This window comes from Girardinichthys multiradiatus, chromosome 22, assembly GCF_021462225.1.
Source record: "Girardinichthys multiradiatus isolate DD_20200921_A chromosome 22, DD_fGirMul_XY1, whole genome shotgun sequence".
NCBI classification, from domain to species: domain Eukaryota; kingdom Metazoa; phylum Chordata; class Actinopteri; order Cyprinodontiformes; family Goodeidae; genus Girardinichthys; species Girardinichthys multiradiatus.
The window spans coordinates 29,440,570-29,468,526 of record NC_061814.1 but is presented as its reverse complement, the minus strand read 5'-3'; the positions used below and the strand labels follow the sequence as shown (position 1 = coordinate 29,468,526).

The window sequence follows — 27,957 nt, the reverse complement described above, 5'->3', positions numbered from 1 at the left end:
ATTGTAAGAAGCTTGTGAAAGATTACCCCAAATGTTTGACTAAAGCCATAAAGTTTAAAGGTAACGTTACCAAATATGAAGGAAACTTAAGGGAGTGGATCAAATTAGTTATCTCTCATTATTTTAGTATAAGACACTAATTATTTTAGTAGTCCTAACTGACCTAACTGACCTAATTCTAATATCAGCCAATGAGAAAAAAGGTTATAGGTGTTTTTATACAAGTGTATGGGTTAGGGTTGGCGTTAGTGTCTATATACTGCTTTCAACAGTATATAGACAACTGGGTACTCATGATCCATCACATTATATGCTAAAAGCCCAGATATCATCATCTATAACAAATTTACAGGCATCATGTTAGTATTTTGTTTTGTGATAATATTGTAGATGTTACCTTGACACTTGCTCCTTCTATGTATCCTGAAGGACCCTGTGAGAAAAACCAAAGAACAATCACGACTGATATTATTGGCAGCAAAATGTTATTCTATTTGAAAGTAATCACATTTGCAGTTGTTGGTTTTTGAGATTATATTTTCTAACATTTTCACTAGTGTTAGAACAAATAACACAACTGGAACTTGAACATCTGCAGGTAAATTTGGATGGTGGCGTTGTCATGCCCCTCTGACACACCACTGTTGTTGTGTTATGCTAATTTGACATTGAAAAATAACCACTGACCCCCTTCGATTGCCCTCAACATCCTGCTGCCACTGGGCAAAGCAGAGTGATGCCCCGTAGTGTGTTTTGAATACAAAATATCACCCCTGAGATCAACCTCAGTAAAGCAGGTGACCATAATAAATGTCAATACCAGTGGATGGAAGTAAATCTGGCACATGTGGAGAGTATCATGAGGACATTGCCATTTAGAAATGTCACACCTCTGTTCTGTCATTTTAATCTCCCAATACTCTGTGTCCAAAAAGAGTAAGATTTATTAAGCAATTAAGTGATATACTCAGGTACATGGTAAAGAACACTCAGTAGCTCAATTACACCCAAATCAACTGAACTGGGGCATAGACAATAAAATCAGAATGGAGTGTGTCCTGATTTCTCCATGAAATAAAGACAAACCCTAATAGTGTCCTGAGTGCAATCAAGGCAGCTGTACTGAAAAATAATTACACACTCAATGTATCTGAGCTACACAATAGCCAGACCTTCCTGTTTTTTCTGACATCAGCAGTTAAGAGTCTGACAAGCTGTCTCCTTTAATGCTTGGTGTTGTTTGTGCCCTTTAGTCAGTGGGTTTCTACAAAAACACATGAACACACACTTGGTGTCTGGAATTGGTTTGGACACCTGAGGAAAAGACCATAACTCAAGGACTCAATGGGCGAGACACACTTCTACTACTCATCAATACAAACACATTCAAGTGCTAACTTAAAATACCCCTTGGAGTTTTATGCTAAGAATAGTCTGTTTGTGCAGTAACTTTTCAAACAGATCAAAACATGGAACTACTTCAAACAGGTCTTTAACCATAACAGAGACTTTGCATACATGTCCATGCTAATTTGTTTTTTAGTGACTCGTTGCAGTGTATTTTCACTTTACTATATTCCTGCAGCACCTCTAAGAAGTGTTTACAACTCTTGAAATTTCTCACATCTTGTAACATTCAAACACAAACTTGAATGTGAATTATTGGGATTTGATGTGACTGACAAACACAGAGTTGAACATAAATCTTAAACAGTTTAGAGAAAAGAGTTGTAAAATAAAAAATAAAAGTCTGTATAAACTGGCGTTCATTTGTATTCAGCCCGCTTTCCTTTCATACTACAAAATCAAACCTGTGCACACAACTCACATAATTAGAAAATAGAGCTCACTTGTATGTGATCTAAGCTTATTATAAATCCAGCAATAAATCTGAACTGAGAATCTGAGTTTTTTTTTTAGAAAGCATTAGTGAACTAACAACATCCAAGGAAGATCAAGGAACACGGCAGACAAGGTTGGGATAAACTTGTGGAAAGTTTGAAGAATGGTTAGGTTATAAAACAATCCACAAGGTTTGAGTATTTTACAGACCACTGTTCATTACATCAACTAAGCAGCTGTGGTAACTTTGGAGGAGCTACACTGATGTGCAGCTCAGGTAGGAGACTCAACCATTTGTTGTGCACTCCACAAACATGCCCGTTATGGAAGATTGGCAGTAAGCCATTGTTAAAATCAGGTCATGAGAAGTCCTATTTGCAGTTGCTCACAAGTCATGTACGGGACACAGCAAACATGTGGAAGAAGGTGCTCTGGTCAGATGAGAACAAAGTTGATTTTTTTGTCTACATGTGCAGATCACCATGAATGCATACAAAGTGCAACGTACTGTAGCATAGGAGATATCAAGCTATGGGGATACTTTTTTCAGCAGAAACAGGGAATCTGGTCAGAGTTGGCGGCAAGATGAATGGAGCTAAATAACAATCAAACCTGGAAAACATGTGATAATAGCTGCAACTTGAAACTTTGATTGAGGTTCTTTTTTAGAGGTTTGCATTAAGCATATTCATGTGCTAAAATGGCCCAGTCAAAGTTCAGACCAAAATCCAACTGAGAATCGGTGGCAAGACTTGTAAATTGGTGTTCACTTTTTATCAAATCTTAGTAAGGTTGAGCTAATTTGCAAAGAAAAATTCACAGAAAATATTAGTCTCTTGATGTGTTCAGGTGGTAGGTACATACTGCAAAATAACAACTGAAATTCCAATTGAATTTGAAAAACAAAATCTATAATAAAATCTTTATAAGTATTCTCTCTCATGTTATTCCGGTATTTAGCAAATATATATACGTTTAGTAATTGTAATTGAGGTAAAATAGAAAATATTATGTTTGATTTAATGTCAGGCAGTAAGAAATATTTATTCAGTGTATGTAAACATTTGGTTTCAATTATATAAAAAATATGCATATTGTCTTGAAAAAGAAATACAGCAAAATCATTTCAATAACAGTTTTTCTATGCTACTGTAAATTTCTTACAGGTGGTCCTCTTGGTCCAGGCTCCCCAGGCTTTCCTCTACGTCCCTGAGGAGGATGGTAAAAAGAAACAGAAAAAAACAGGATGAGTATAAGATGAGTCAATGTACGACAACAGGTGCAGCAGCACATGCATGCTACCAGCAAATAAAGCTAGACAGCAACTCCTGTCGCAGTCTCTAATTCACTTTTAATTAGGAACAAGAAAACAGCTTAATTGCTGCACCCCGTGTGGCCTACTACTCTTTGTTCCCTCGTTTGCTTTACTGCCTTCTTTCCAGCAGTGTGATTCTCTCAGTGTATCAATCAACCTGAGGAGCAAACAGGACAAGCCAGACAGTGCTGCAGAGTATCACATAGCAAAGTTAGGAAGAAGTAATTTCTTTCAGAGGTTTGTTGACAACTTGTGAATTGTGAAATCCTAAGAATAATAATTAAAACAATTCTGAAAATCTGACTTTTTGATGAGATCTAATGCTGTTTGAAGTGAAGCCAAGTGAGTGGTTACAACAACAGATTGTGTGCATGTGAAAAGAGTATGACGCTGTGTATATCTGCACAGCTCTGGAGGAGCAGAGAATAGTTGGATCAGACGAGGAAGTTCCAGGAATTTAGCTGGCAAGAAATTTGTAAAAACAACTCCAACCAGTATTTATCCACTCCATAGCTAAATGGCAAAAGCATGATACGACACATAGGCATTTACTAGGGCTAAATGCCATTACTTATTTCTAGTATGAGTTTCATCATCTGAGGGAAATGTGACATTGTGTTTTTCTCCTACTGTATGTATTAGTCGGGGTGACGCAAAAACACTTCTTCCCTCTGCAGAGTTAGCTGCAGAGTGGATCTGTGAAAAGCTACGCTCGCTGGCTCCTGAAAGAAAAGTTGAGAGTCACAAAGTGACGCCCCCGAATCTTTCCTCTGACACTCCATACGCACACTTTGATTAACTGGGTCGAACTTGACATGTACGATTGCCTGCAACAAAGGCAAGGGAAGGAACTTCTCTTCAGCGTCAGATACTTCTTTTAATCAACTGTTTGCATGTGTGCTCAGGCTTCTAGGCTGCATGTGTACTTTTGTGTCTGTAGTCCAGAGATATCAGGATTATGGAAACGGAAGAAAGCAAGGTGTAGTAATGTAAATATTAACCATAATAACAACACAATACAACCCATGTGTAACTTCTCTCTGGAATTGTGTGCTTCTCTCTGTTCCTGCTGTTTGATATACCAACAAAGCCCTGCCCACCATCTTTTGATCAGTGGTGCTAATGCACCTCTAATGCCCCAGAATGCAGGCTTTAATGTGAACATAAATGGGTGAAGAGCTAGCAGAAGTCAAATTGCCTTGATGTGTATAAGCAGCATCTTTAAACTGTGTAATCTTTCAGCCTCATATGGCTACGAATCTAAAACACCTAAGTAACCTCTTTGAAGGCCTTGTTCGGTTTGCGGCGCAAAAAGAGCTGTCACAACGAGGACCCAGCATTCAGTCAATAGGTGCTTATGCATGTGGGTGTAACATGTGCATTCATAACAGATTTTGTTTTGCTGCTATCTTTTTGTTTCGCTGCTATCTTTTTCTCACAAGATAGCATTATGGTGAGAGACTATTTTTTTTTTCTCCTTCAGAGATAATTAGCAGGTAGACACTGAGTCATTGCTACAATTGAGAAAGGGAAAAAAGAAACAATGTGTTCTTGCCTCAGTCCACACTGCTGCCCTTTCCTCCTCTAAACACAACAACAAAAGCAGATTGCACATATAAGTAATTTACCAGATGAATATTTCATGTGCTATTATTCCAAGGTCATGAATTATGCAATTTCCGGAATTATTTCCCAACACTTTCCCTTAAAATCCTTTTTAACACCAAAGTACATGCTGATTTTATGTCCATTTATATACAAACAATCATGAGAACAAATAGTAGCACTCCGTTTCTCATCAGGAGAACTAAGATTAACATCTAATGAGGTTTACTTACATTGTAGACAATATTTTAATATCTTTGGTTCCTAAGGAAGTGTTTTGGGTTTGCTAGGTATTTCCTTGCTTATCGGAGAACTCCTCTTCAGAAATGACTTACTTTAGGTTTACTTAAAGAGTTAAAAAGACATAACAAATTGGACAAATGATCTTCTTGCATTTTACAGTGGTCAACGCATTATTTGCTTACCCATTAGGTAACTAAAGACAAACTTAATGCACTGTGAGAAACTAGATAATCCACTGCAGTATAACGCTGAAATTACTTTGTAGATTTGTTATACAGGGAAATGTCGTCGTTGTCTTCCGCTTTATCCGGGACTGGGTCGCGGGGGCAGCAGACTCAGCAGGGACGTCCCTCTCCCCAGACACCTCCTCCAACTCCTCCGGGGGGAGCCCAAGGCGTTCCCAGGCCAGCCGAGACATAGTCCCTCCAGCGTGTCCTGGGCCGTCCCCTGGGCCTCCTCCCGGTGGGACGTGCCTGGAACACCTCCCGAGGAAGGCGTCAAGAGGCATCGGCTCTACTACGAGCCCCTCCCGGATGGCTGAGCTCCTCACCCTATCTCTAAGGGAGTGCCCGGCCACCATAAGGAGGAAGCTCATTTCAGCCGCTTGTATCCGGGATCTCGTTCATTCGGTCATGACCCAAAGTTCATGGCCATAGGTGAGGGTAGGAATGTAGACTGAGAGGTAAATCGAGAGATCGCTTTTCGGCTCAGCTCTCTCTTCACCACAATGGACCGGCATAGCGCCCCCATTGCTGCGGCAGCCGCACCGATCCGTCTGTCGATCTCCCGCTCCATTCTTCCCTCACTCGTGAGCAAGACCCCGAGATACTTAAACTCCTCCACTTGAGGCAGGAACTCCCCTCCAACCTGAAGAGGACAAGCCACCCTTTTCCGGTCAGCGAAATTATTAGTATAAGGTCAAATGTTTAATTTCTGTGAATATTTGTTGAGTTTATCTTATTTACATATTTGCGTTGTTGTTTCTCAACCTTTATCTCATAATTATATTTTTTCAACATTTTTGGACTCACACCACAGATAATTGTTTTAAGCATAATGAGATCTATTGGAGTTAGACTGACAAGGAGACCCCCAGTTAGCACTTTATCTAAAATAGCACACGGTGACAAGAGAAAATTGTACTGCAGCTGTCATCGCCATTCACACTCAGTTGACTGTCCAAACTGAAACAACTGACAGTGACATAAAATGATAAGCACCTGTATATGGACCAAACAGATCTGGACTTCTGAGATAGTCAAGAAAGATGCAGCATTATGATATGCTCAGCAAAGCAGTTTTCATCGAGGATAGACAGTGCCCAAAGTTTTCTGCATGTTGATATTATTGCCTGATCTACAAGCATTTCACTAGTTGGTGTTTTATATATATATATATATATATATATATATATATATAATACTGGTTTATTTATGATATAGTTATGCATTATATGTATATAATCGCTTACTAACTTATCTACCTATAACTTATTTATCTATTGCTTATGAATTTACTTACATATTATATTATCATTTACATTTGACATACACAATTATTGCTTCTTATCTTATCAATATACTTATCATTCAGCTTTCATTTATGTACAACCTAATAATATACCTTCTACTTTTTACTTGTTATTCTTGTATTACTTACCTAATACTTATATACATATATTTATTACCTACTTGGTACATACTTATTTGCTTACTTGCTTAGCCATATTTGTAATCAATAAATATATACTTAGTAATTACTTATCTATTTATTATGTTTACTAATGTATTACTTTTCTTAGCTTATTTATTACTTACTTAATTATTAACTTACTTGTATATATTAATAAACATTACTTTTTACCTATTATATATGTTACTTACATATGTGCTACTTGCTTAAATATTACTTACTTCCTTGAAGCATACTTATATCTTTACTTAATTATTACTTGTTTACTTATTATAGACTTACTTGTCACTTACTTGGCTATAAGTCATGTAAAAATCACTAAACTTGGATAATCGTTGTTTTACCTATTACTTACTCATAACTGATTTTTTATGATCACTGGATTTAATATCTGAAGAAAGGTGAAAACCTAAGATGTACTGCAGCCCAAAGGCAGTCACTAGGCAACAAGGATGAAAAGGAAATGAAATATGAAGATTTGAACAAAGGAAGAAATATTTTTTAAAAGTATGACAATGTCATAGTTGTGAAAGAAAGGAAATAACTGCAATTAAATTAATCATAAAAAACAATCTTTTCATCATAAAATTTAAAAGTAAAAATATCCATGTGGCTTGAGTAACTTGGGAACAAGGTAAAACATACATTACCACAAAGAATAAGTTGATTTCTGAGAAGTCTTTTTGATGGCTAAGACAACTTTAACTCCATTTTAATATGTCCTGTTCAGTTCTTAATCTCCTCTTCTGTGAATGTGATTGATTTTTTGTCCTGATTTCCTTCCTCTCGCCTGTCTGCTGCTTTTCTCGTTACCTCACCTTCCTTTTCTTGTTTTCTGCCATTTAGCCTTTTTCTTTCTTCGCCCAACTTCCAGCATCTGTTGAATCACCCTGACAATCTCTGTTGCCATGCAACGCTCAGTGTCCTATAAATTTGACAACATCCTAGTGCTTGATTATTATTTGAGCGCTGCAGTGGCCCTCCTTCAGGCCACTGCAGTAGATTAGATGGAGGTAGAGATGGAGAAAAGCAAGGAAGGACATGATTGCTGAGGAGCTGGGAAAGAGTTGGAAAAAACTTAAGGGAGTGTGGAGGAGTCAGAGTTTCAGAAGAACCAGCTTTCTGTGTAAAAAATCAAAGGATGAATCGCATATTCTTATAAAGCACTTATATGTTCCACTATAAAAATCTGCAAACCAATGTGAAAATGCAGATTACAAGAATTAATTTAATTACTGTGCAAGCTAAAGCTAGAGTTGGCACACATCCGAGCTGAAAGTAAAAAAGCCTCATGTAGACGGACAGGGAGTTTGAACTTCCAACATAATCCACACGGAGCTGAGTCTTTGGCTCCAGTTCAACGGTGAATTGAAAAAATATGAAGGAACCAGCAGCCACGGGGCTCTGCATAGTCCTGCAACACAAACCTCAATCTGAGAGTAAAGTCAACAGCAACAGTGACACACAGCAGAAGCACTCCTTTATGATGACTTCCTAATCCTTATCCTAAATGTCAACATGTTCCCTGAGACGTTCCATATCATGCTATCCATACTAGGTACAGTACAATGAAACAGAGGGCAGTCACAGTTAAAGCACTAAAACAGATGCACCACTAAAACCCATCCACCTAACATTTAGATAAACTAAAGGAGCCATAGGAAATGATAACCAGAGCACCAAATTTAGGCCTCAATATACAAGGAAAACTGAATAATTATTTTACACTTGTGATATTTTCCAAACTGTTTGTTGCTTTAAAAGGCCTATCTAGTTAAGTGTTACACTTCTATTGTTTATCTGATTGACGTCAACATGTTATGCAGAACTTTGTGTCCTCAAGAAAACTAAATTACAAAGCAAAATTGGTCTTATTGTTCCTTCACTGAAAAACATGTATGCCACCCTACTTTTTCTGAGTGAACTTAGTCCTGCCTGCCTTCAGGGACATGTTTTAAAGCCACCTGAACCTTTTTGGTAGAACTGTTGAGCTGGGTTTAAAAAAAGAACTGCCTACTTCATAAGCAGCACCTGTGTCTTTTTGGTAAAAAAGAACGTGTCATTTATGTCACAATTAAAGCAGTAAACCTTTCTCAATATTTTTGACTTGAATTTAAACTTCACATAAGGATGAAGAAGTATGTTCTATTATAATCTAACAAAAAACAGCCATAGTGTAAGAGAGAGCCAAAGAAGTCATCCCTCCTTCCTTGTGTTACACTAGAAGCTGAACTTCAAACGTAGACATGTAGGCTGTAAAAATGTGAACTTGTTTTCTGACACCAAAAAAAGGCACAAATGTAGAAAACAGCTGCCACTGCACAGCCTGTCTGATTGTTTATTCCCTGTTTAAAATGTTTGCCTTCTCAAAAACTGCAAGTGGCTGAAAAACCTAAAACATACATTACAAATGCTTCTAATCTTCTCAGGCCTTTGGTCAAAGCCAGCATTCCCTGTGAAAACCTGGGACCATTTGCTTCAATTTCACATCCGTACTACCTATTCAGGACTGCAGTCTAAGCAATAATAGCTGACTAAAAGCAGAATGGCTTCAGGTAAAACAAAGACAAAACAATTATTTTCAATATCAGGTAATGTCAGAGTGGTCTTACCCGTCATATCATATAAGGGTTTTTCCAGCAAAATATTTCCCTAACAAGTGTTGGGGCTCGACCAGTTTCTAAAACGTTCTTTAAAAGAATCGATTTTGGTTTTCCACTGTCAGGGTGCAATCCTGGTGGTCTCATTAAATACATTTTTTATTTTTGTACAGAATCACAGTACAAACCATTAACTACAAACACAGTATTTATCTCAATATACCTGCGAACCTAATGTCATCTTTTTAATTTAACAATGCAGCTCTAAACAACCAATCCCAGCCAGCTTTTTTTGCACTGATATATACCAGCAGTGCAACAATGGTTGAACACAGCGTTAAGAGAAAATGTATTTACGCTATCTGTGTCACAAAAGGGGATGGTGATTGCGGAGGGCCTAACTCAAAGGGAGGCAGAGATGGAGCAAAAATAAAGATGTTTAATATCAGTTACAAGATTTTGATGGGTTGTTGGTCTCCATAAGACCACCTTCACCTCCAGATAAAAACTGATTTTTGGAGCTAAGAAAAAGAGCTGGAGCCAGTTTGTGCAATGATGGAAACACAAGCAAGCACTTGCATCAGTTTAACACCATTAACATTTGGTGTAGAGAAATTTTTTTATCTCTTTATTTGATTAAAACAACCCAATATGGAATTAATTTCTAACTGAGTCTTGGTTCAGATATTAACCTTTGCAGCTCTGGGTGGATTTAACACAACACGGTTGGGTTCTAGGTTTGACTATGAACACTGAGCTGTTTTCCAACCAACAATGGGTTAAGGTAGCTAATGCATAACATTAAGGCTACTAAAAGGTGGACTGAAAAGAATAGACCATAACCTAGAATACTAAACAACCATTATATTGGTTAAAATTAATACTTTTTATTTTTAGTTCATTTTGCCCATTAGAAATGACCAGACTAAACAAATAATGACAAGAACTATTGAAACTAACACAATTCATACTCAATATGAATTTTACTCACTTCATAAAATATTGCCTGTCTATATTAACTTTATGGGTAAGGTCTGAATGGTGAACCCTAGCACTAGCTTGCACTAGTGCTAAGTATGTAGCAGCTAAAAGGCTAATAGTATCTTAAGCAAATAAATTGCAAATAAAACTCAAGTAACACAAACCACTGAACTTGAGATGATTATACAGCATAACGTTTCTTTCTTACTTTTTTTTAAATTTCACATTGTACAAGGGGTTCATTGAAGCCTGGCCAGGTGATTATATACTTAAAAAATCCTGTCTGTGAATAACAAGAGCAAAACTGGCTCACAATTTTTGGCCCAGTGTGAAATTGCCCAAACTCAGCCTATAAGTATAGACCGAGCATTTGGGTTAAAAAAATTAACCCAGCAGTTTTTTTTGCGTGAAATACTGATCAGTCTGGGCATTAGTATCAACACTTCTATAATCAGCTAGAAAAGGGATAAGTATTCTGCATGTTTGTGCAATACACTATAGCACGCATTGTCAAAATCTGCACCAAACTGAGTCAAATTCAATATCTGTGCTTCTGGGGTAAATGCAGATCATTCCACCTGCCTGAAATGGTACAAAGGATGCTACACAGAGCATGGTTGCACCTGTTTGTTATTAAAGATCCAATTAGAGGCAGACATTGCAAATTACCTCCTTCAGACTATGCTCCCCGAATGCCATCTTAGGACACTGCACAATCTTAGAAAAAGCCTGGGCACTGGAGCTTGCAGAGATCCCTCACACTTGGTAAAAGCCGCAATAAAATAGGATTTGTTCCAGTTGTTTACTGAGGGTTAAGAGGAGCAGCCGGGGCAGGAAGAGAACGGCAAAGCCGACAGCTGCCTGGCAGGGTCTCAAATGCAGCTTAGCATTTTCACCATTCTGACTGGCACACAATGCGCTCTTTAACTCCCAGCCATCTAAATATTCAGGGACGTATAAAGAGATGCCTGACACTGCAGCCGACTTAAGACACAGCTCGGCTGGCCAAGATTGCACCTATAGTCCCTTGGCTGGAGCCATGAAGGCTCCCCCTCACAGAGACTCAATCATAGACCCTGTAGAACAAAATGGTTATTTGCACAAGAGCCACTAGATGGCAAACTGGTTTCATCACAAATTTTGTGCATGGGAAGGTATATAGCCAGCGATGAGACTGTAGGCTCTCTTTGAGAGAGGATGGATGTCCTCAATGCATGAATGTGTGATGTGTGTTGGGTAACATCCCTAATTAGGCAGTCTGGCAATTAGACACTGAATACCGTAAAGGCGATTTTTTAAGGGTTTACAAAGATGAAAAGACGGAAACAAACACAAGACAAGAAGCTGTACAAAAGTAAGAAAATAATTCCCCGTCAGCATTACAAGTCTTTTCAGCTGTCACACAATACTAGGTGACAGAGGTGACAGTACACAGCTACACAATGCAGCATAGTATTGGTTAAAATAATCATTACAGAGCACTTTCAGCGAACCTCCTGGTACTAACCAGCACACGATCTGCAAACACTAAAACCAAAGGCAAACACAGGAAGAGCAGACAGTAGATGTCTATGGAAACTGAGCCACAGAGGTCCTAAGGGAGCCTGAATACAGCTCCTTTCAACAGCCACGCTTTTACCACATCCTCAGCCATGAGTTTTAAGAGCTCATTGACTTTAACGTCTCCTAAGGAGTGGAAAGAAGGCTGCTTTACTGTATGAATTTGCATCTTTATGTGGCTAGGTAGTGATGATAAATCTATATTTAACTATAAGCTCAACGCTCCCCCATCAGCTTATTGTCTGCACAATGTTTCAGTGCAAGTTGGGTGACTATTGCATTGGCTCCTTACAGGGTCAGCAATGCTTTTTCAATGTTCATATTCCCGAATGGATGCTGTTATTAGTCTTGGCTGTTTCACAGTTTTACAGTCTCATCTGGACTTTTGGCCATACTATTCATGCACAGCAGATTGCTTCCATCCTGTGTTTACTGATATGGAGTGTTTTATGACTGCAATATCTAACAACCAAAGAGAAAATGCACTTTGAATAAACCTCGATTCATTTTACAAACCAAATATTTAAGGTCAGGGATCCACAGGGTGCTCTCTTTGTGTTCTATGGTCCACAGCAAGTCTTGCGTTTCATATCACCAAGCAAAACAGATTACAAAAGGTCCCAGAGAGTACCATGTGTATAATATCAGGCAACTGCCAATGCATTGCTCCTTTACATTCCATTAAAGTGGACACAGATGGATGTATTTAAATTGGTTGCAGGCAGGGTGACAGTGTGAAAAATCAAAATATGGATAGCAGGGTCTAACAGGGCTGTAAGTGATGCAGCCTCCCACTACCACGCTTCTGTGCTCTGCAGTGTTCAGGGCTACATTTTCTCCCTATCCAGCTTCCTTTCCCCATGCACTGCTCAGCTTTCTGTGTCTTCCTCTCCCCTTTGACCAACTTTGGGGAAAACAACCGACACAGACAGAGCTTACTTGTGGTTGCCACAATCATTGCATCAAGGATCAAAAGTGTCTGAAGGTGCTCACATTTTAAAACCATGGATACTTTTTAGAGTGACCATGATTATTGCTTTGGTTCTCCCCAATGCTTGAAGCCATTGAGGTCTGCTGGTTGCATGACCAAAACTGTACTGTACTAATTAATTACATGAAACATGTTGACATACAGTATTTCATTAAATCAGTTTTGCTTACCAGACTATGTTTTACAAACGACTGTCCAATAAAGTTCACCTTGGAAGGATTAAAGCAAAATATAAAAACATTGGGCGAAAACATAGTACTGTTATCTGTTTTTAGCTTACATATTATATTGAATATTTAATTATTTGTGGTAAATGTGCTTTGTCAGTTATTCATTAATTGTAACTTATTTTCTTACTTATTTCCTTCCTTCCTTGTATGCTTATTTATCCAATAATTACCCAATATTTATGTATTACTCATTTGTCATTTACTCTCATTCTATACTTCTATCTATTAGCTACTTGTTTATTTACACTCTGTACCCATCCTTTCTCATTTATTTTATACTTAGATGCTTGCTTACCTATCTGAAAGATGCTTCATAAAATGAGGAACGTTATGGAAAACTCTGAGCATCCTCTTCATGAGACTGTGGTTCAACAACAGAGTGTGTTCAGTCAGAGGCTTCTTCAGATCTGCTGTAAGACAGACTGCTACCGGAGATCGTTCCTGTCCAAAGCCATCAGCATCTATGACAGCTCTTTGAATAAACCTTGATAATATGAGCAACAGCAACATTTAATTTCCCTTTGGGATTAATAAAGTATTTTCGAATTGAATTGTATTCCAATTTACTTACGTTTGATATTTGTATATCATTAAATTGTGTTATACACGTATTACTTACATTTAACTTACATCACCTCACTTACATATTATATACTTATATCTTACTTGTTATCTTATTAAGTACTTAACTACTTCTAGAGTATTCTTTGTGCATTCTCAGACAGCCATTTTGTTCTGATTGACTAAAAACTGTGTCCGATCACTTCTTGTATGTCGACATATTTCATTAAATGAGTTTGTTTACCTGCAATAAATCTTCTATAACCTGACAAGTATGAAAGCAACATTTAAAAACAAAGGGGAAATTCAAGACAGGCCCTTTGAGAATTGGACCATGATGAACTTCAACACCTATGTGACATGTCTCCATACGTTGCCTGCAGAGTTCCTTCCTTGCAGTGAAACTGTCTTCTGAAAAAAGGCTATAGATGTGTGAGGGAGGACTGTGTTCAGGCCAGCTATAACAGGTCTATGTAATACTCAGAGGGTGTGTTGACCTACATTACCCCTTGTTGAGCATCAGTTTTTCACAGCTGAACCAACACACATTGACTCAGAGTCACACACACAAACATACAGTTAATAGACAGAAATATTAGAAAAGCCACAGACCAAGGTGCAATCAAAGTGGCCCTATTAAAGTCTTGCCTTCTGTATTAATCCCTATAATTAATTGGGCAATTAATGCATGTTTATTCTGGACACTCGTAGATGTAGCAAAATTGTGTCTCACTGGGAGGGACGAGAGTCAGACAGATAAATCAAAGCATCTGTCCTTGCATGTGCCAAACGCTTTCCCTTGTAACCCTCCACTCTCCCAACAGGGCCCGAATTAGAGACCTTTTCATAGCCAATCAGGTCAAATCTTTGTTTCATCCTCCCTCCCAATGCACTTGACATTGAAAAGATTAATTGCCTTGTGCTCTGGGCAAACTGTTACCTCCTAGTGTAATACAGGTGTCAAAAGCACGCCTCTCTGATTTTCCTCAGTGTGATTGTGTGCAGAAAGGGGAAGAGCAGCCTATTCTACTTTGTTCCGCAAAGGGTTAATGAGTCCTCCGTCTGCTTGTAAAATCACAAAGGGTGTAAAATCCTGCCATAAAGTCTCAGCTGTGAGCCCTGTTGACCTGTAAATTCTTTTCTCTGTGTTTCTCTGTCATTGAGCTTTATCAGGTCAGGCCAAAACTGTAACTACACATCTACATCGTGCAGCTTACTTAAATACTGCTTTGAAAAAACACACTATTTCTATAGTAATATGTTGTCATTATACACTGCTATTTTTTATAGAAAAATAAAAGTAAGCCACATTCAATTTAACGGGTATACACTGCTGTGAAAAAGTTTTGCCCTCTTCTGTTTATGCCACACTAAAATCAGTCAGTCATTTTCTACCGCTTATTCCATAGTGGGTCGCAGGGAAGCCGGTGCCTATCTCCAGCAGTCTATGGGCGAGAGGTGGGGTACACCCTGGACAGGTTGCCAGTCCATCGCAGGGCAACACACAAATAACCATGTACACACTCATTCATACACCTAAGGGCAATTTAGAGAGACCAATTAACCTAACAGCCACGTCTTTGGACTGTGGGAGGAAGCCAGAGTACCCGGTGAGATCCCACACATGCACGGGGAGAACATGCAAACTCCATGCAGAAAGACCCCCGGACAGGAATCGAACCCAGGACCTTCTTGCTGCAAGGCAACAGTGCTACCAACTGCGCAACCGTGCAGCCCCCACACTAAAATGTTTTAGATAATCAAAGAAAGTGTCATACAAGCTAAAGAAAACCTGAGTAACGGCTCTATGTGAAAAAGTAGTTGCCTCTTTTTTAAATCATAAATTAACTGTGGCTGAGGATGTTTTTTTGGTTTAGTTTAGTGTGCGCCCAGGCTGGGTTACTGCCAGATTTGTAGAATAACATTTACTTTTCCTTCCCATAGAAAGTACTTCTGGATCAGTGCTTCTGTGTTCTTTTTGTGTCTCTGCTCTGTTCTCTCAAACCCCCAGTCGGTCGTGGCAGATGGCCGCTCACACTGAGCCTGGTTCTGCTGGAGGTTTCTTCCTGTTAAAAGGGAGTTTTTCCTCTCCGCTGTCGCTACATGCATGCTCAGTATGAGGGATTGCTGCAAAGTCAACGCCAGTGACTGTCCACTGTCTCTACATGCTCATCCGGGAGGAGTGAATGCTGCAAGTCACTGACTGGATGCAATCTGCTGGGTTTCCTTAGATGGAAAAACGTTTTATCCAATTTGAATAAATAACTGAATCTGACTGCACTGTTCAATTAGGATTAATTGGAATGTATGTACCTGACTGTTGTGAAGTGCCTTGAGACAACATGTGTTGTGAATTGGCGCTATATAAATAAAACTGAATTGAATTGAATAGAATCAAGAAATCACTTTAACAGAACATATCTGACAACATGAAGTAAGCTAAAAGATTCTAAGAAGCAACATGTCATGCTCCAATCTAAAGAAATTCAAAAACAGATCACAAATCAGTCAAGAAACGGTTAAAAAGCAATGTCTCTGGCTTTCAGTTTTCATGATTTGACAATAAGAAAGAGACTGGGCAAAAATTACATCTACGTGAGAGTTCCACGGTTAAAACAACTGCTGACCAAGGAAATCAAAGGCCTGCCTCAAATTTGCCAAAAAGAAATAAAAAGAAGTTTTGATGATCCCAAAACATTAAAAAAAATATTCTGTGGACTAAAGAGACAAAGTGGAAAGTTTTGGAAGTTGTATGTTCCATTACATCTGGAATAAAAATAACACAATGTTTTAGAAAAATTCTGCTCTCTAGCAGAAAATCCTTAAGGAGAATGCTTGACTTTTAGTTTGTGACCTTAAGCTCAGGTATATTTGGGATAAGCAGCAGGACAGTGACCCAAAGGTCAACAGCAACTTCACCTCTTAATGACTAAAGAAAACAAAATAGATTTTGGAGTGACCTAGTCAAATGTCAGACTTGAGAAGCTGTTTGATGAGCATTAAACAGGCCATTCCTGCTAAAATGCCCTCCATTGTGACTGCATTAAAAAACCTGCTAAAAGGAGTGGGTTCCTCCTTAACAATGTGAAGGACTCATTGTCAGTTATTGTAAACACCTAATGGCAGGTGTTGCAATAATAGATGTTAAAATTGCCCAACACTTACATTTAGCTGATGAACAAAACCAATAATGTGGCAATGTTTGTGCATATGTGTTTAATGTTCTTGAATGTATTATAATATAATAATATACGTTTTGATCTGATAAAGAGGAATGCTCTAGTTAATGAAGATGCCAAACAAATAATTATGTTTTATTATAAATGTGAATTATAGTTTAAACTAAATAATGTACGGCATTATTACACAGCATCCTTAATTGGAGTAGAAAAACACATAATGAAGGTGCTCCAATCAAGGTGCTGTTACTTTATGCATTTACTGTATAACCAAAATCAGCAGTAGCCTCCCATGGCGAACGTCTGGTAGGAAGACTGGTATTCTCACCAGGGACTCATTACTTAATAATCTTGCACTGCAGGTGCTCTGATAGAGGTCAACAGTCTGCAACAGAGGTGGTTCATATCTGCTTCCACCTTTAGAGCAAGAAAACGCTGCCAAATATTCCCGTGCTCCCAGACTGCAGCCATTACTCCCACCCTATCACTGCCACGGCCCGTGCTCATCTTCGCAGATGCGTAAATCATCTAAATTAATCTCAGTCAAGAGCATTAGATATGATATGACTGTCATCCATACTGTGCTGCCTCAATTATCTCAAAGCATTTGCTCTGTCCTGCAGAGGAGAGGCATCTACATTCCAGTTAGACGCATGTGGTTTGCAGAGAGTGGCATACTTTTTCAAATTAGGTTAAATGACAAAAGCTATTAACTGTACAATGAGGATACGTAGTATTAGGTTTAGAATACATGAATGTTACTGTATCACATCTGACACTAATGGTTAGACCATGGGGGAAGTATATAAAGGCATCTAAGAGAGCACCAGTATGATAATGGTTACATAGTTGTACTGCTTTAGAGTCCACACTTGATATAATTTGTATCTGTAGAACAAATAACGTTCTTCTGTCGAGAAGTAGACCAGTCTAGTCACCAGCCAGGCATGAGACAGGCTATCTTCCCTACTGTTTTGACAGATTATATCAATGGCACTTTAAAGAGCTCCCACAGCTGATGTTGACATTGCTGAAATTTTAGGATTTCTCTGACAGGAGGGAAGAACTGAGAGTCTTTCTGATCAAATGTTTGTGATGTGAATTGATTTGGAATATTTCTATGAAATCATTTTCATGTAATGACAACAGATGTCATTTTACTCCAACTGAAGTCCTGAAAAAGAAAAAAGAAAAAACACTTGCATTACGTTACAACGGAATTAAAGAAATGCCCTCATAACATCCACATCATTGGACAAAATTTCACCAAATTTCTTCATGTATCTGACTGGTCTGGTGTCTTTACTAAAGCATTTGTGGTGAAGTAACCTGTGCAAGAACATGTGGCAGAGCCAACCAAAGTTAAAAGCAAACTTTGTGACTGCTTAGTGCCCCCTGTTAGACTTGGGGCCCTAGGAATGTAAGCAGGATGGGTTTAACAAATGCACCAACTGTATGGAAAAACCCCAGACATTTAACATTTGCTGTGTGTTTCAGAAGAATCCACAGGCATTATTGGTATACACTACCGTGGCTCTGTGGTGTGAGGTAAATTCAAGACAACAGTCTACAAGGGGATAGGATATTTTAATGCTGATGTAATTATTTTTGTTGCTTATATCTAAGCTGGAGTCACATTGTATGCATGTTGTTATTGTTTGTAACTAGATCAGCGAGTAATTGCCTTCAGTGCCTTTGTTGCATGTGAACAAAACAATAAAGTTTGCCCATCCTCCCTAACTCTGAACTTGTAATGAATGCAGCAGGCTTAGCTGGTAGAGCACCCCGAAATGCAATTGTGCTTAGGGCCCCATACAGCCTTGGACTGGCTCTGGCATAGGGCTATGTTGAATTCACATTTATTATTCTTTCAGGGCAATGTTTGTACTCATTGCCAGCATATTTCTGTAAAACGTATTATCTAAAAATTCATTTTTACATTTAATCATGTATAATTTCAAAGGAAAGAATATATGCAACATTATGACTTGGAAGTGAATAATTACTGTCTTAGACACTATAATTAGTAACCATGGTTGGTCTAACGCAGGAAGATAGAAAAGGGCAACTAATAAAACACAGGATGAATCACCTGTTAGTAAAATCAAAAGCTGGTCATATCTCACAGCCCCACTGTGTAATGTTTCCCCAATAACCATCAATAATCTGGCTGGATTCTTTCATTATTATTATCGATGTGGGACATTTTTCAGGAAACGTTTTCTCCCACAGTTTAACTGACTTTTAGTGGCTTTTTCCTCTTTGTTTTGTGTACCTTGCCAGCAACACATTCTAGGCCTTTTAACCTTTGTTATTCAGTGAAACAAACAGGATTCACAGACAGTTGGATGGCAGTAATAATGGAAAATGTCACAACTTAATAAAAACTCTGCAGCAAAGAATATGAATTATTCGCAGCAGACTGAACCTACCTCATAACCTCGCAGACAAAGGTCACATCAATGTCTGCTACTGGGTAGCCACTCACCAAACCCATCCATTTAGTTACCAAATGTACTAAACTGTTCACTCTTTGTTGAAAAAGGTTGAACACAACAGAAATGAGAAGTTACAGTGCCTTGCGAAAGTATTTGGTCCCGTTGAACTTTTCAACATTTTGCCACATTTCAGGCTTCAAACATAAATATATAAAATTCAAATTTTTTTGTGAAGAATCAACAACAAGTGGGACACAATTGTGAAGTGGAAGGACATTTATTGGAAGTGTCAAACTTTTTTAACAAATAAAAAACTGAAAAGTGGGGCGTGCAATATTATTCGTCCCCTTTACTTTCAGTGCAGCAAACTCACTCCAGAAGTTCAGTGAGGATCTCTGAATGATCCAATGTTGTCCCAAATGACCGATGATGATAAATAGAATCCACCTGTGTGTAAACAAGTCTCCGTATAAATGCACCTACTCTGTGATAGTCTCAGGGTTCTGTTCAAAGCGCAGAGAGCATCATGAAGACCAAGGAACACACCAGGCAGGTCCGAGATACTGTTGTGGAGAAGTTTAAAGCTGCATTTGGACAAAAAGATTTCCCAAGCTATAAACATCCCAAGGAGCCCTGTGCAAGCAATCATATTGAAATGGAAGGAGTATCAGACCACAGCAAATCTACCAAGACCTGGCCGTCCCTCTAAACTTTCATCTCGAACAAGGAGAAGACTGATCAGAGATGCAGCCAAGAGGCCCATGATCATTCTGGATGAACTGTAGAGATCTACAGCTGGGGTGGGAGAGTCTGTCCATAGGACAACAATCAGTCGTACACTGCACAAATCTGGCCTTTATGGAAGAGTGGCAAGAAGAAAGCCATTTCTCAAAGATATCCATAAAAAGTCACGTTTAAAGTTTGCCACAAGCCACCAAACATGTGGAAGAAGGTGCTCTGGTCAGATGAAACCAAAATCAAACTGTTTGGCCCCAATGCAAAACAATATGTTTTTTTCGTAAAAGCAACACATCTTATCACCCTGAACACACCATCCCCACTGTCAAACATGGTGGTGGCAGCATCATAGTTTGGGTCTGCTTTTCGTCAGCAGGGACAGGGAAGATGGTCAAAATTGATGGGAAGATGGATGGGGCCAAATACAGGACCATTCTGGAAGAAAACCTGTTGGAGTCTGCAAGAGACCTGATACTGGGACGGAGATTTATCTTCCAACAAGACAATGATCCAAAACATAAAGCCAAATCTACAATGGGATGGTTCACAAATAAACGGATCCAGGTGTTGGAATGGCCAAGTCAAAGTCCAGACCTGAATCCAATCGAGAATCTGTGGAAAGAGCTGAAGACTGCTGTTCACAAACGTTCTCCATCCATCCTCACTGAGATTGAGCTGTTTTGCAAGGAAGAATGGGCAAGAATTTCAGTCTCTCGATGTGCAAAACTGATAGAAACATACCCCAAGCGACTTGCAGCTGTAATTGCAGCAAAGGGTGGCGCTACAAAGTATTAACGCAACGGGGCTGAATAATATTCCACGCCCCACTGTTCAATTTTTTATTTGTTAAAAACTTTGACACATCCAATAAATTTCATTACACTTCACAATTGTGTCCCACTTGTTGTTGATTCTTCACAAAAACTTAAAATTTTATATCTTCATGTTTGAAGCCTGAAATGTGGCAAGAGGTTGAAAAGTTCAAGGGGGCCGAATACTTTCGCAAGGCACTGTAACTAAATCTGAATATATTTGTGAACAAACAAATGATTCATTTAAAGAAAACACATCTATAGGCAAAATAAGCTCCTTCCGTTTTGGCTGGCTATTGTTTTATTTTCTATAACCCAGTAAAGTCTAATAAGAGGATTAGCAGCACATCTGGCACCTGCTCTTCAGCAGGTAGGGCTGAAATGTGACATGAAGAGACTGCTGTTTACTGATTGGCCATGGTTGTACTGAGCTGTATGTCAGCAGCATGAGAAGGTGTTCACCAAGGTAGCGGACAGAATATATTATGACAAGCCATGAATTTTACTGCACACCGCAGTGCCAAGATAATCTTGAAAAATTCAAGAGAAATTACTAAAATATTGTGGTAAGCCATGTGGGTGAGATGGCTTTGATTTAATTTGCGCTTTTGCTTCTATTCAAAGTAGAGCCGCTAGAGGCAGCTTTATTATTTCAAGCACACAACAAACAGTAGAGGTCACTAAACAGAACACCTAATTCATAGTGCAGAATTGTTTCCATCTAACCCCGCCTCTCCATCACCTCTACACCAATGAAAAGATAGGAAAAGGCTCACCCCGGACCCCAAAACAGTATGTTTAAGAGCTTTACAGCGCACAACTCTGATGGCAGGAGGTGGGGCTTCTAGCCATAACTCCAGCCATCAGCATGTCAATGGAAACACAACAGGTTTAGAGCAGAGTAGAGAGTACGAGCATCGTGGAGAAGCGTGGTTATGGAACAGTGAATGGAAAGGAGGCTTATGACACCATTCCAAAGAGGAGACCCTTTAGAGTGGTGGTTCCAAGAATTTGCATTCAAATAATTGACGTTCTGCAAATTCAGTCAGTTCTGGGGTTTTAATGTATACATCTGCGATTCTCAAAGTCTGGAATCAGATCTGGATACAGAACGAAAGGGAAAGTCAATGTGGACCAAATGCACATATTATTTCAAAATAGATCTGTACGAATGAAACAGAATCCACTGTAAAATATAGATCATCATATAATTTGGTAATTTATGGATTGCATCTAACAAATCTGGGTTTTTATTTTAGCAATTGAAGTTTCAGTGCACTCTTTACACTGAAAATCACAGTAAAACAGAAGCTTTAGTTTTTGCTGATCCTTTGTGTCTGTCTGTGTGATGTGACCTGTTCAGAAGGGCCTCATCTCTTTAAGAGACCTGAACTAAGCAAATGTCACTACTATAACACCAGTCATTAATAATTACAATCCACTCACTTAAAACAAAGGACTTAGTTTATGGATCAGTTGAACAGCTCTTGTAAGTTTTGTCCATCAAAATATTCACAAGGCATAGGCAGGAAGCAAGCTAATGTTAGTCACTGAGGTCAGCAGACATCTCATAGTGCAAAGATCTTCAGCAAAAATAGATGTGGATTTACTAATGACTTTTCAAGCTATATGTCAGACAGTCTTTTAGAGAATAAGGATAAAATGTTGCATGTTTTAGGCGAAGTGCAGTTACAACATTATAGCAGCTTTCCACGAGCCAGTTAATGCATGATGAATGAAAAAAGGCTGTGGCTACCAGGATATCTGTGGCTATGTAAAAAAACATATTTTACCAAAATGACTTTTTATTACAAAAATACTTAGAGATAACTGACAAGTAAAGTTTTAGGAAATTTAAAAAAGCATTCAAATAAAACAAAAAATTTAAGCTGTGGGTTATTTTTCTATAGACCTTTCCATAGACCTTTCTATAGAGCTGTTTAAATGTAAACTACTTAATTAGGTAAAAAAACTGAATTTGGCCAAAAATAAGTTGACAAGTTGAATTTCATATAGCCTCAGTTTTAAGAACTAAAAATAGAAAGAGCAATTTTGGGCAACGGGTAGCTAATATTGAAACTTGTATGGGTAACTATAACTTTTACCTCCTTTATTTTGATGTTACAGTGTCTTGTTCTTTATTCTTGTATTCTTTATTTTTTGCACCATGAAAAAATATTTACATTAAATGACTTTAAGTTAAAATTTGTTATTATGGTTTACTGTCAAAAATTTAATGGATCATAATTGTAGATATAAAGCGGCATTTATTTTGCCTGTAAGTTATAAAGGAGTTCAGTAAAAGAAATTTGCTTATCACTAGCTGTTCTGTATCTTTGACAGTAACTAGAAATCAGATTTGGACTACTGAGCATGAAATGCAGGAAACCCTAATGCAAGTGATCAAGTCTTTAAAACAATTTTGATCTAACTTCAAATTTACAGAATCACACCAAAGTGGAAAACCCAAGTATGCCCAAAAAACACCAGAAATTTAGAAAATACCTAAAACGTTCTAAACATATTTTTCAAATATAATGGCCCAATGCATGACAATATCACAAGGTCACACTTACACAAGACTTATTTTTCTGTATATGTACAAGTGAGCAGCAAATTAAGCTTAATGTGATGTTAGACATGGATTGAACCTCCAAGACCTATTTTGGTAAATGGAATTTTCAAAGTGATTCATAATCCAGAAGGAACCTGCTAACATTCCAAGGTAGGATCCCAGTGCCTGTACTAAACCCACTCACAGCTTGATGCCAGCTACAAAAGCAGGGTATGCTGGGAAATCTTGGCACAACATGAATAAGCCAAGCCCGTAGTGGCGTTCTCATGTATTTCAGCATTAAGGAAGCAGTGTGTGCACTGTGTAGGTTTTCAGTCCTATTTTGAGCAAGCAAAATTATGCAATGTGTCATTTTTGTAGTGTTCACTGGCACAAAATGCACATCGCTTTTGTATGTGTACAGAACTTTATTATGCTCACACTGTTGTGATGCAGGTAGGCACTTACTTCTCTGGCATTCACGGTGTATGAGCATACCCAATACTTGGCTTTCCAAGTGACTAAACAAAAACTGTTTAGCATGCTTGTCTTTCACCTCCACCATCAGTATGGAGCAGAGCCAGTGTACAATGACAACACAGAGCTTAGAACATCATTACTGAGTGTGATGAATATTTCAGCTAACTATAGTCAGCACAGGGGACATATCATTTTTAACAGCAATCCCCATCTTCCCTTTTGATAGGCTATAATGGGCCTCTGAATCCCAGTCTTACTCTCGGCCTACCATTCTGTGTCAATGCTGCCTAGATTAGACAGAACCAAGCACATTCACAATTATCACTAATGGCAATGTGCAATGTGGGAACACATTCCGATTAATTCCTTGTCATGGTTGTCACCCTGACAAACTTGACCAGACATTGATCAGAGTAATAAGACAAGATCAAGATTCTGAGGATATTAGACACAGTGTTGCAGATGGGTTTGGGTGATTACCCTTGATATTCTTTGTTGCATATGTTGCTTTAGGCTTTGGAGAAGGATCACTACAAATAGCATTATTTCTCTTCTCCTGACTACAATGTCCTCCACATCTCCTTGAAGTAAATCTAGATGGCTTAGAGTGATCGTATTTTGCTCAACAATAAATTAAAGCGGACAGTTTGAGAGATGGTCAGGCTTGAATTTGAGACTTCGTGAAAGCTTTTTACTCCCAGCTATTCCATGAAGGATTTAGAGCAGTCCTTCTGCATCAAGTCATTCTGCATCATTTGTATAGCAGCTATAGCTCTTTGTAAAACCAATAAGATGCAGGCATGGTCCAGAATTGCTAATTGGGTGAGAACCTCTGATAATGACACATGTCTCCCCAGTCCTAAAATAGGTAAACTGCAAAAACACACATTGGTCAACAAGTTGGACTCCATGTGACTCGGAGCTAAGAATAAGCAGAAACCTTAGTCCATTTAACAGTCACCATGAAGTCAGCCGTGAGGTATTAATAGATCAAAACTGTGTCTTTAGCAGCAACAACAGCACAAAGTCTGCATTTGCCACATATGCATACATATACACACATATACTGTATATATATATATATATATATATATATATATATATATATATATAGTGTGAAAAAATGTTGTAAACAAAGAATGCTCTCAGAAATATAAATGACGATTGTTTACTTTTATCAATTTACCAAATGCTAAGAGAGTGAACCCAAACACACAGCCAAAGTCATTAAGAACTATCTTCAGCATAAAGAAGAACAAGACTTACTGGAAGTGATGGTATGGCCCCCACAGAGCCCTGATCTCAACATCATCGAGTGTGTCTGGGTTTACATGAAGAGACAGAAGGATGTGAGAAAGCCTACATCCACAGAAGATCTGTGGTTAGTTCTCCAAGATGTTTGGAACAAACTACCAGCCGAGTTCCTTCAAAAACTGTGTCCAAGTGTACCTAGAAGAATTGATGCTGTTTTGAAGGCAAAGGGTGGTCACACTAAATATTGATCTTTTGTTCATTCACTGCATTTTGTTGATTGATGAAAATAAATGATCAACACTTACATTTTTGAAAGCATTCTTTGTTTACAGCATTTTGTTTCACACCTGCCAAAAACGTTTGCACATTACTATAGCTAGATAGCTAGATAGCTAGATAGATAGATAGATAGATAGATAGATAGATAGATAGATAGATAGATAGATAGATAGATAGATAGATAGATAGATAGATAGATAGATAGATAGATAGATAGATAGATAGATAGATAGATAGATAGATAGATAGATAGATAGATAGATAGATAGATAGATAGATAGATAGATAGATAGATGGTAAAACAACAGGTAACTAAGAAGGCACAAGATTAAAGTGACATACTGTTTCCTCTCATCCAGTTATGATTGGTATTTTATCATAAAGATGTATTTCAGAACAAATGCACATCCTAAATTTTGCAGCTAAAGATCAGTTTCTCTATATCCCAGCTTCTTCTCAAGCAGAGTTACGTGTAGAAAAGCAGTGTGACTAATGATGTGGAGACAACAATATCAAGACATTTGTGCTCATTTTTGTTCAATGGGAATACTTCAGTCACAACAGACTCTGTAACCTCTTCAGTGAAATGATCCGTTGATGAAAAAAACACAGCTGATCATGCAGCATGATGTTAAGAGACATTTTCTGATTAAGAAGGGCAAAAATCATCATACATTTTCATCAAGACGTTAGCTTAATATAAAATTTATATTTCCTTGACCTACTTCTGGTTGCTCTGAAGCTCTTGTGTGGATTTTATATTTTGCTGTTGTATTATTTTCCTTTTTTATAAAAAATACTGTATAAGATGAAAAAAATAATACAAATGGAGAGCTAATTTTTTGATTTGGGAAAGACATTTCCTACCTCTTCCCCAGATATATATCTGTTGTTAGGTCAAAGGAAAATCCCTGTGAAGAGCATTCTTTCCACCACCATAATTTCATGTTCATCCTATTCAATTCAAAGCCCTGTGAATAAATAACAATCATCTACTATATGCAAACGTATATATATGTAAAAATGTGGGTTGCACAAAGAAAAAGGAGAAGCATTTTAAATTAACAGCACACTAGATGAAAGTATTCAGTAGTCCAGGTGAGGTTTAAAGTCTCCAGAATTGCAGTATGTTATTCATTCAAAATGCATTTTGAAGAATCACAGGTGTGTTTGTAATGATGCCAGCTTAATTAAAATGTCAGATGCAAGTTATACATTTTTTGGGAAGGGAGGGTTAAATCTCTAAAGTTCCTAAATACAGGGTTCATGGTCTCATTATGATGCTACAGCAAAAAATGCTTAATGGTATTATTAAATAAAAATACAAACTTGGACTGACACAAATTGTCCAGAATGATTGCCGAGATGTCATACAGTTACGCTAAAAATTATTCATACCCCTGGTAGATTTAAGTAATTTATTAATTTAACCAACATGTTTCTTCTGACTGCAAATATAGTTTAGGAGCTGCCAAACCAAATTCCTGACTTGAATCTGATACAGAATCTGTGGAGGGAGCCAAAGATTAGGGTGATGACAATGAGGCCTTCTAATCTTAAAGACTTGGAGTTCATAACCAAAGATAAATTGTCAAAAACCAGTGGAAATTACTTGCAAAGCTTGTAAAATATTTTTGACATGCCATTTTTAATAAACAATAAAATAAACAAACTTTACGGTTGACTGAGAATAATTTTAAATCTAAATCTGTCAGGGGTACATATAACTTTGTCCTAAACTGTATGTAATGCATGTGATGTAACCATGACAACCAGTCATTTTTATACCATACTGTAGCTCAGAGGGGACAACATTACTAATGTACTCAAACCATCTACACTTACTTTAATCCTTGCCTACATGGAATAAAGATTCTTCATGAGGCTTAAGTTCCAGAACTTGAGTCTGAGTCGAGTCTCAAGTCTTTAGAGAGCTTGAAGTCTTTGTAGCTTAAATGCAACTTGAGTCTAAGTCGCAGTCTTGAGTCACCATGTGTGTTATTTAGACACCATTTAACACTCCAGACACATTTATTCTTGACCACATTCACTACAATCAGAAGTGACAAATAAATAAACATGGTATTATGTAGCCATTGAATCAGTCACGGACATTGTGTCTATTCCAAATCAAGCTTTTAGAAACTTAATACCGCCCTACACAGCTACCCACTGGGACGTCACCATGTGTGCTGCCAGTCATACTGTGAGTGTGTGCATGACCCTTTGACCATGGATCCCATTCATTAATTGTCATACAGCAGGCCCTCACAGATGCTTCCCTGCTTTTTTAGGCCCACTGCCATGACGGGTCATCTACAAACACAACAGCCTCTCAGTTGCTCTTCCTGCAGGCCAAGGCCTCTCAGTCAGTACAAGATCAAGCCAGGCCACACAACTGGTTAACTGTCTCTGTTTACTCACCCTTTTGCCCTCTTTGCCTGGCTGACCCGGCACTCCAGCTGATCCCTAGGGAGAGGACATGTATTATGGAGAATTAGGTACTATATTTAACATTGCAAAGATACTTTGTTTTGCGTCTTGTAAAATCTGACACGGGCAGATGTCTGCACCGCATGTTGTCAGCTGACCAGCGGAGCTTA

At 38.2% G+C, this 27,957-nt stretch overlaps 1 protein-coding gene across 3 annotated transcripts in view; it reads right to left on the bottom strand.

The window, feature by feature from the left end:
* LOC124858692 (collagen alpha-1(XIX) chain-like) overlaps nt 1–27,957 on the bottom strand; it is a 176,496-nt gene that overhangs the window by 87,074 nt on the left and 61,465 nt on the right. For all 3 annotated transcript variants that reach the window (XM_047350828.1, XM_047350829.1, XM_047350830.1), the window contains 3 exons: nt 27,779–27,823; nt 3,007–3,051; nt 398–433 (listed from right to left, as the gene is read on the bottom strand). In XM_047350828.1, the coding sequence (XP_047206784.1) occupies nt 398–433; nt 3,007–3,051; nt 27,779–27,823 (126 nt within the window). The remainder of the gene's footprint in view (nt 1–397; nt 434–3,006; nt 3,052–27,778; nt 27,824–27,957) is intronic.